Source organism: Musca autumnalis, unplaced genomic scaffold (genome assembly GCF_047663935.1).
Source record: "Musca autumnalis isolate F117 unplaced genomic scaffold, ASM4766393v1 scaffold_2, whole genome shotgun sequence".
NCBI classification, from domain to species: domain Eukaryota; kingdom Metazoa; phylum Arthropoda; class Insecta; order Diptera; family Muscidae; genus Musca; species Musca autumnalis.
Window position 1 is genome coordinate 265,138,702 of NW_027411755.1, and position 9,647 is coordinate 265,148,348.

The 9,647-nt window shown below is 37.7% G+C and overlaps 2 protein-coding genes across 7 annotated transcripts; one reads left to right on the plus strand and one right to left on the minus strand.

The window, feature by feature from the left end:
- Window positions 1-1,826: 1,826 nt before the first annotated feature.
- On the plus strand, window positions 1,827-5,290 carry Prp40 (pre-mRNA processing factor 40). Of its 6 annotated transcripts, none has more exons than XR_012409765.1 (8): window positions 1,834-2,134; window positions 2,195-2,573; window positions 2,634-2,884; window positions 2,944-4,295; window positions 4,364-4,426; window positions 4,494-4,583; window positions 4,650-5,015; window positions 5,079-5,290. XR_012409765.1 is itself a non-coding variant. In XM_073964876.1 (8 exons), the coding sequence occupies exons 3-8, from the start codon at window positions 2,221-2,223 to the stop codon at window positions 4,938-4,940; spliced, it is 2,400 nt and encodes a 799-aa protein (XP_073820977.1). In that variant the 5' UTR covers window positions 1,845-1,923; window positions 1,980-2,134; window positions 2,195-2,220; the 3' UTR covers window positions 4,941-5,290. The 6 variants fall into 6 exon arrangements, 4 of the variants coding, with proteins under 4 accessions (XP_073820975.1, XP_073820973.1, XP_073820976.1 ...); XM_073964876.1 differs by having other exon boundaries at window positions 1,845-1,923; window positions 1,980-2,134; window positions 4,650-5,290; XR_012409764.1 differs by having other exon boundaries at window positions 1,827-2,573.
- Window positions 5,291-5,300: 10 nt separating this feature from the next.
- Sf3b2 (splicing factor 3b subunit 2) lies at window positions 5,301-9,647 on the minus strand. The gene is made up of 5 exons (XM_073964877.1): window positions 8,146-9,647; window positions 7,278-8,086; window positions 6,249-7,215; window positions 5,941-6,185; window positions 5,301-5,872 (listed from the first exon to the last, which is right to left on the minus strand). The coding sequence occupies exons 1-5, from the start codon at window positions 8,164-8,166 to the stop codon at window positions 5,506-5,508; spliced, it is 2,409 nt and encodes an 802-aa protein (XP_073820978.1). The 5' UTR covers window positions 8,167-9,647; the 3' UTR covers window positions 5,301-5,505.

The window sequence follows — 9,647 nt, forward strand, 5'->3', positions numbered from 1 at the left end:
GTTAAGGATTTAAGGTAGAAACACAATGAAATACGCCGCTTTTTTCACGCTCAGTTTCATGTAAAAGATTAAAGGCCAAGTACTACCTACTTCAAATGCTACCTAATTCATTTGAATTAGGAAGTACTTGGCCTTTAATCTTTTACATGAAACTGAGCGTGAAAAAGCGGCGTATTTCATGTGTTTCTACCTTTATGGCTAGTCTAAATGAGCTATTAACCCTGCAAAAAGCTTTAATATTAACGAGGATTTGTTTGACGTATAAGCAATGGAATTAACATTTGAAACCTATGCTAAGTTTACATTTACGAAATCCACTCGATTTTAACTGTCAATTCCATAGCTCAAACGTCAAATGAAATCTCATCTGGATTTCATTTGACGTTTAACCTATGGATTTGACAGTTGAAATCGAGTGGATTTCGTAAATGTAAACCAAGCACTAGGGGGTTTGTTAAATCCGGTTATATATAAACGTACTTTTATATTTTGTATGGAAAATTAAGTAATTAGGTCTGTTCGATAACACAAAAGGTTGTACAAACTTTCATAAAATGCTCTTCGATAACAAACTTGTTAAATAAAATAGAAATGAGAAGTAGTTGCAAGTACTTGCAAATACTTTTTACTTGCGAAGTTATCGTACAGACCTATTAATTTGTAATTTGCGGTCGAACAACGAATAGAGAGCGAAACACAGTCTGTTGCCCGTAATTTCTACGCGTAGTTATCTATGAGTTCATAGATATCCCCCGTGTAAGCAAAATTTCATAATTTCAATCCATAGGTAACGTTACCGGGTCGAAAACGGCCGTGTTACTTACACCAAGGATTTTGCCTGGTTGATCGTTGCCAATGTGTTAAAAATTGTAAAACACTTATATGTGGCAATGTTTTTACGAAGTCATGAAGTCCGTGTTTAGACACACGGGAAAGTAAATTCAGTTTTTAGGCAATAGGGGGTAGGAAAGAGTATTGAGGAGCTCTTTCCTCTCCGCTCTCTCCCAATAACTCAATTTACTTTCCCGAGAAATTTGTGTGTCTAAACACAGACGAATGAAAATAACCAATGTTACCACATGCTTTCAAAATTGTACACGCCTCGGTAAATGGCACGTAGAAATTACCAAACGCGTAGGTAAAGATAACTAATAGGTAGCTACCTACCCGGTTACCTAGGGCTAGAAATTACGGGCATGTATGAACCATGCATCAATAGGTGTGTTCGTTTACTGAATAATTTGTACAAGTCCATTAACTTCTTGTAAAAGAATAAGGTCTTTTGCACTGTACTGGAGAGTAAACGAACAACATCCAGTAACAATTTGTACAAATTTTGAGTAAACGAACACACATACCCCCATTATTATAAGTATTCTTTTGTTATAGTTTGGATTTACCGTACCGATTTATATCGTTCCGGTTAACTTAAATTTAAAAGTGATGATTGAATTTCAAGGAGGAGCTTCTTGGAGTTAATTTTCAATGTAAAAATTATATTTTTAACGCATCCACATTGGTTTATTTTGCGTTTTCAAATCCATCAGATAGTAAAAGAACACATGTAATACTATGTTTACATTTACGAAATCCACTCGATTTCAACTGTCAAATCCATTGCTCAAACGTCAAATGAAATCCACTCGATTTCAGATGAGTTTTCATTTGACGTATACACAAAGGAATTGACAGTTGAAATCGAGTGGATTTCGTAAATGTAAACATAGTATAATAATGGCCCATAATGTCACAAAGTTGCTACGTGGAAAACCACCCCATAAATATTTCAGTTCTTTTAATACATAACTTGGTTACCCTAAATATGAGAACATCATGGCAACTCTATCTGAGATTGTGTTGTGTGTTCGAAGATTATTGCGGCGAATGTTCCCATAAAATTAGTTTTTTAACCAATAAAACAATGTACATTTTGTAAATAATTGATATTGGTGTATTCAAAACTATTCAAAATTTTGTAGATTATTGGAAAACAGTGAAGTTCGTCAACACAACTAGAAAATCAAATCGGAAAATAGACGCTGGAATTGACAGTTTGAGGTTATGTGAAAAAAAGCTACGCTGTCAGTCAGACGTAGTGAGAGCACAGTTGGAGAGAGAGGGTGAAAAAGAACAAGTGAGAATTTGTCAACAATCAGTTTTGGAGAAACGTTTGAAATGAATTTACCACCATCAGCTGGGGCTCCTCCTGCTTTGGCTGGTATGGCATTTCCACCTGTAGTTCCTCAGTTCAATATACCTCCACCAGGATTCGGAGCTCCGCCACCTGCCGAATTGGCCGCTGCATTTGGTTCAGCTCCGCCCAATACAGAATGGACAGAACACAAGGCACCCGATGGCAGGCCCTATTACTACAACAACATTACAAAACAAAGTTCCTGGGAGAAGCCAGAGGTTTTGATGACCCCAGCAGAACGTTTAAAACATCAGTGTCCTTGGAAAGAATATCGTTCAGATGCCGGAAAAGTCTACTATCACAATGTTACCACCAAAGAATCTAGATGGGATCCGCCTCCGGAATTCTTAGATATGCAGGCAAAAGTCAAAGCTGAAGAGTGAGTTTGTGCATTTTTAAATATACAAGCATGCTTTATAAGATTTGTTTTTTTTTTCAGAGCTGCTGCAGCGGCAAAAGCTGTTGCAGCTATGACGTCTTCCAGTTTGGCTGGAATTGTGCCTCCTGCAGCATTGGCAAGTATATTGCCTGCCACATTACCGACTGTAGCAAAAATTCATACACCCGATATTCATTCACCACTAACGCCGGGTAGTAACGAGAACTCTTCATCTGCGCTGGATCAGGCTATGGCTGCAACCTTGGCAGCAATAGAAATTCCAGCCCCCAACAACAAGGAGGATAAAGAAAGTATGTTAAAAGAATTAGATAAAACTTCTGATAACCAACAAATACATTTGTATTTTCAGATAAAAAAGAAACACCAGATGAAAACAAACTAGTTTTTAAAGACAAAAAGGAAGCCATTGAAGCTTTCAAGGAACTGTTGAAAGAGAAAAATGTTCCCTCCAATGCCAATTGGGATCAATGTGTAAAAATAATATCAAAAGACCCACGCTACAGCTCTTTCAAAAACTTGAATGAAAAGAAACAGACATTTAATGCCTACAAAACGCAAAAACTTAAAGATGAGAAGGAAGAGGCAAGGCTTAAAGCTAAAAAGGCCAAGGAAGACTTGGAAAAGTTTCTCATGACTAGTGATAAAATGAATTCAACACTAAGATACTACAAATGTGAAGAATTATTTGCCAGCAATCGAATTTGGACGTCAGTACCAGAACCGGATCGAAGGGACATTTACGAAGATTGCATTTTCAACTTGGCCAAACGGGAAAAGGAAGAGGCTCGTATGATGAAAAAAAGAAATATGAAGGTTTTGGGAGAACTATTGGAGTCAATGGCATCTATAACATATTCGACCACATGGGCTGAAGCTCAGGTTATGCTTTTGGAGAATTCTGCTTTTAAAAATGATGTCAATCTACTCGGTATGGATAAAGAAGATGCCCTCATAGTATTTGAGGAACACATACGCACACTTGAACGGGAAGAGGATGAAGATAAGGAAAGGGAAAAGAAGAGACAAAAGAGACAGCAACGTAAGAACCGAGACAACTTCCTAACGCTGTTAGATTCCCTGCACGAGGAGGGTAAACTTACCTCAATGTCATTATGGGTTGAACTTTACCCCATCATATCGGCTGATATTCGATTTTCCGCAATGCTAGGCCAAACTGGATCAACGCCGTTGGATCTTTTCAAATTTTATGTTGAGGACCTTAAGGCACGGTATCACGACGAAAAGAAAATAATTAAGGAAATACTCAAAGAGAAGCAGTTCACTGTAAAGGCCAGTACGACATTTGAAGACTTTGCCACCGTAGTTTGTGAAGACAAGCGTTCAGCAACACTAGACGCTGGCAACGTAAAACTCACCTACAATTCTTTGCTAGAAAAAGCCGAAGCATTAGAGAAAGAGCGCTTGAAGGAAGAAACAAAGCGATTGCGAAAATTAGAGAATGAAATCAAGGCTGCATGGTTAGAGGCGAATGTTTCGCCGCATGAACCCTTCGAATCTGCCCAAAAACTTGTGGAGCATTTAGAGGCCTATGCCATCTATGAAAAAGAGCTGGGCGTTAAAAAGATTTGGGATGATTTTGTAAGAGAAAGTGAAGATGCTTGCACGCATCATCATTCGCGATCGAAGAAATCCAAGAAGAATAAGAAACACAAAAAACGTCTACGGTCCAGTTCAAGATCTGTAAGTATAAACGCTAATTGAACATGATGAGATATTGACAAGGATATTTTTTCTTAATTCCTTTGCAGGACATTGAAAACGATCCAGCTGAAATTGAAAGGCCGCGCAAAAGAAAATCACGTTCGAGATCGGTAAGGATTAATCACATTTTTAGAGATTGAATAGATTTAAAACCGATTATTTTTTGTTCTAATTTAGATATCGGTTAGTTCGAGTGTTAGCATTGACAGCATAGACAAAGTTTCCAAAAAGAAGAAAAAGAAGAAGAACAAGAAATCTTCCAGAGATGTAAGTTAAATTTGGACTTAATATTCAAAATACTTTTTAAATATGTGTATGTGGTTTTTCTTTCAGTCGTCCTGTGAATCAGAACGTGCCCACTCTATGAACGGATCCCCCACAACATTGGCCATTGAAGAACTTTTGGCATCACAACCGAAGAAAAAGAAGAAAGACAAAAAGAACAAAAAAGATAAGGAACGCAAACATCACCATGATAAACAGCGCTCCGTAACACCTCTTAGTCCCGCTGCCAGCAATCGTTCTCACAGTTCACGGAATGATGAACAGGCACTTAGTGAAACAGAGTTAGAGTCTAAGAGAGCTGCCCTGTTAGCTCAGCTGAACGAACAAATGGAAGAATGATTAGGGTCGATCGTCTAGTAAAAATTCTTTAAATAAGTACGCTTGATGAGGACACTGAAAAATACCACATCGGATGTATGTTTCACATCAATACCATTTTGAATATCACTTTTTAGTTTGTTTTTCAAACATTTTCAGTTTCGTACTGTATTCACGTAATGTATGGTTCTTTTTACCGAATATCGAATGCGGTAAGTTTGGACTTGATTAATTTAGATTATTTTTACAAAATCAAGAAATAAACTTTTTTTAAGTAAATGACAACAACAATTTAGAATCCACAGAGCGTTATGAATTAAGTATTCATAGACAAAAAACAAATCTAAATATAATCAAACAAATTAAATATACCTGCTGTTGTTTTTTGGTGTTTTGGGAACTTTGAACTTTATTTTCAAACAATGCGTGTGTTCCATGGTTACATCGTTCTACAAAGTAATTGGGATGTATTCTCTGTTTACTTTCGTTTATCCCTGGATTGGGTAAGGGTAGAGCACATAGGTGCGCTTCTACATTCATATTTACGACTAACTGAATTGAATAATTGATGTATTTTTCCATTTGCTTAAAACTTGAATTCTTTATATTTCTTTGTGGTCTTGGCCGGATCAGCTTGTTGACGTTTGCGTTTGAATTTCTGCTGAGCAACATGTTCAGCCAACATATCCGACAAGTCTTCCTTTTGTAAATGGTTCTGTTGTTCGCGCATTTGTTGCTCGTAACGTTGGGCCATTGCGTCATTATCCATATCCAATTCTGAGGGATCCAAAGCCAATTCGACAGTTCCTTCCCTGCCGGAAGCAACAGTCGTTCTCGCTGCGGTCTGTTTTACTCCACCTACATCGTATACATGGGTCGAACCCATCATGGATGCTCCAATACGGTCAGTACGTTTCTCAGGCAAAACATGATACAAAACAGGTGTTTCATTGCTACAAAAAAAGAAAATATACACATGACATTATTTCATAAATGGGTTTTCTTCATTGACAATACTTACTCTTCCATTTCTTGTTCAATTTTCTTTTTGCGTAACTCAATATTTTCGGGAGTCTCCATTCCTGTCGGCACACTTGTAAGTCCCGATGGTGTCACCAAACCTTCTGCGGGGGTAACCAAGCCACTCTCATCGGGTTGATTGGTCATATCCTCACCGTCCTCTTCTTCTTCATCTGAAGATTCTTCAGATTCAGATTCCAATTCACCCCACTGGTTACGTTCAATATCACCCTCATCTATGCCGTTCTGAAAAGTAACCATTTCCATAAGTTTTGCACTTTAAAATATTTTTTTTTCCATTTCACTTACGTCCAAATCCACGATATTCGTTCCAAAAACGTCACCATATAATGGTTTACCATTTTCATCGACAGGTGGTTTACCCCAACCACCAGCATGATAACCAAATGAGCAACCTTCTGGAATGGGAGCATTTAAGCCAGGTATCTTCAGATTGGGATACGATGGAGGAGGGCCATAACGCTGTTGGGCAATTAACCATGGTGGTGGAATTTTATGGGCATTGGGGCCAACAGGCATACCCAGTGCTATACGCAGCTCTTCTGATAAGTCACCTGGTTTCTTTTCTTTGAGACGTGTCTCAAATTCCTTGCCTTCATAGTAGAGGTCGCCGTGTATAGTCATTTTTGGCTTTGTTTGCCATTTAAAGAAGGCATCATGTAACTTCTGATAGTCGATGTCAATTTTACCCATTTTAGGGCGTACACGCTCACGCATTTTGCTCTTTAACGATTTGGCGTCTTCTTTCTCCTGCAGCGATTCGCGCATTTCCATAATGCCAGTCTTCTTAATAAAGGCTGGCAAATCGAAAGGTGGTTTTTCAATACCTCGTTTTCCCTGAAGATATTTCCTCTTGAAGCACCAATGTCGTGGTACTTGTACCGTATTGCGGTATGCCTTGAGTTGTACCAACAATTTGGGATCTCTGGCAGTGACATCGTGCATTTCAACTACATCTGGTCGCGAGACAAGTTGTTTAAGTTCAGCAACACTAAGACGGGTAAGTTTCTTTAGCTTTCTCTTCGAAAGTTTTTCCTTGTCTTCAATTTTATCTTCATCAGCTTCGTCTTCTTCTTCCTCTGGAACACGACTTGAAGTCTTCTTCTGATTAGCATTCGCTTCCGCAGCATCTGCAGCAGCTTTCTCCTTTTCTGAAACCTTGGGTTTATTTTCTAATTTAAAAATTTCGAATACCCTATAAAACTGGCGGTACATAGGAGCCAAATCAGCAATGGTTATTCTTTCAGGGACATACCTACGAAAAATGGATTATAAAATGTGAATTACTTTTTGAGACATTTATTGGAATGTTCTTACTCAATCGTTACATCTTCGTTTGAGGTTTCGGTGTCGTCTTTGTCATTGGAGCTAGATTCAGCATCTTTCTTTTTGTCACTATGTTTAGACTTTGATTTTGTTTCCTTATCATGGCTTTCATCTTTATGTTTTTCTTGATTATCTTCTGTATCTTCTGCAGCCGCCTCCGCTTCTTTTGACTTTTCCTCCGTTCGTACTTGCTCCTGTTGTCTTTTGAGCTGCTTATTTAGCTTCTTGCGCCGTTTTTTCTTTTTGTTCTTTTCTACTTTACTTAGTTTGCCTGGTTTTGTCGGAGCACTGCCATTTACAAGATTTTCACCCTCGTCGTCGGAATCTTCCCCAGCATCTGCATAATCATTGCTTATAACGCCTGTAGCTTGGCCAGATGACTGAGCAGCATTGTCGACATTAGAAAAGTCTTCTGTGTTCACATCAAATTCTGCTGCTCTCTGATCCTTCAATGCCAATACATCCTCTAATGCTTTAGGAAGTACTACCTCAGGGCATTTTGTGTTTTCTTTATTTTCCTGATTTGTACTTTCCCCATTAGACGATCCATCTCCAGAATCAGAATTACCATTCACCTCGGTTTGATTGGTAACAGGGGGCGGCTGCTGTTGTTGTTGTGGTGCTGGTGGAACTTGATTAGTATTTGAATCTGCAGGCGGTCCTGCATTGTGCCAAGGTTGAGGTGGAGGAATTTGCTGAATATTTGGTAGAAATGTTGGTGCTGGCGGTCTCATGCCTGGTGGCAAAGGCATTAGAGGTGGTGGTGGAGGTCCATTTCCAACAGGCGGCAAATTGGCACGCTTTAAATTGCAATGTTTTAAACAAAATAATTTAGGGTATAGAATGCGCAACTACTTACCTCCCCGTATGGATCCGACATATTTTTATGAATTGAGAAACTTTACTTTTCCTAAATAAATGCAGTTAATAGCAAGAATCGCCAAAATATCCAATCCATCTATTTCCTACAATTTAATTATTTGACACTTGAGTTTTCGTAGCACTCGGCTTTGTCGTGATTACTTTCACTACAGACAATCGGTATTTTGGTATTTGACACATTGCAGTGTTTGACATATGAGTGAAAGTAAAACGTATGGCGAGGGTCACACACTGCAATTTCGAATATAGAAATAATGAGTTTGTAGCTTTGTTCCAGAACTGTTACTAGTTATAGCTCGTTTATACTTATGCTCCGAAATCCACTGGATTCACGAAATCCTGTTTACATCTATTTCATACATATCGCAAGGTAGATGCATATGTGCAGCTGATCGAACATGAATTTTTAAAACAAGTTTTTGCAAATTTAAGCTTTCGTTAAAAATATACGACAATATATAAATTTACTGCTTTATTTCGAAAATCATCGTAAAATTGTGTATATGTAAATATGTCATAATTAAAATAAAAAAATATTTTATCGTTGAAGCATCATAATTAGAAATTTAGATTGATAAAGTTGTTTTCTAGAATCTGCAAAATAGTACTGCTTTTTGTTCTAGAAATGCCTTCACGTACTAAACTCGCACTTCTCTTTGAACAAAAATGGAGCAGAATAACATTTTCTGCTATACAAATTTGGCCGAGTAGAAACTAGCAGTTTGTTTGCTGGCATCTGATTGCCCGATACATTTTGACATTTCTGCTAGAGTTTTTGCAATTGCTCCCAGAAAAAAAATTGGAAGTTGTGCAATTGGAGTTATGATTTCGCAACATCTTTCGATGTAGTCCAACAGAGTTATGAAAAATGCACTCCGTTCGATACATTTTATAAGCCGTTGCTTTAGATATCCCTACAAAACAAAAACAGTTGGTTGACCCCTACCCGTGGCTGCCGACATAATTTCTTCAAAAGTGGAACAAGTGTGAATATATTTCGAAGAACTTGTTATAAAATAAAAAAATACAAACTAAAGTTGTGAAAATTTTTGTGTTAATTTACGAGACGGACATTTTTAATGGAGTGGAGTTGGAGTCGAAAGCTGAACTAATGATGGGAAGGCAACATAAAAAATCTTTAGGATGACGGAGCAAAATCAGCTGCGCTTGGAATAAATGGAGAACGGAGGAAGTACACTCAATTGTGATTGAATTTAATGCAAACATTTTTAATTTGTGTTTATATAATAAAGTTCTTTTTAATTCTTGTTTTACACAAATAATAAATGTATTTTATTTATTCTGCGATATTTCGCAATAGCTTGCATTTTTACTGCATCTTTAGATTGATTAAAAACACAATCCGAAGAGTGCCTTTAAATTCAATCCAAACGACTACATCAAAAGCTGTGATTTGGATTCATAATGGAGTGCATCCTAGCTGTGTGCTGTGGAAGCAAAATGGAGTGCATCCTACCT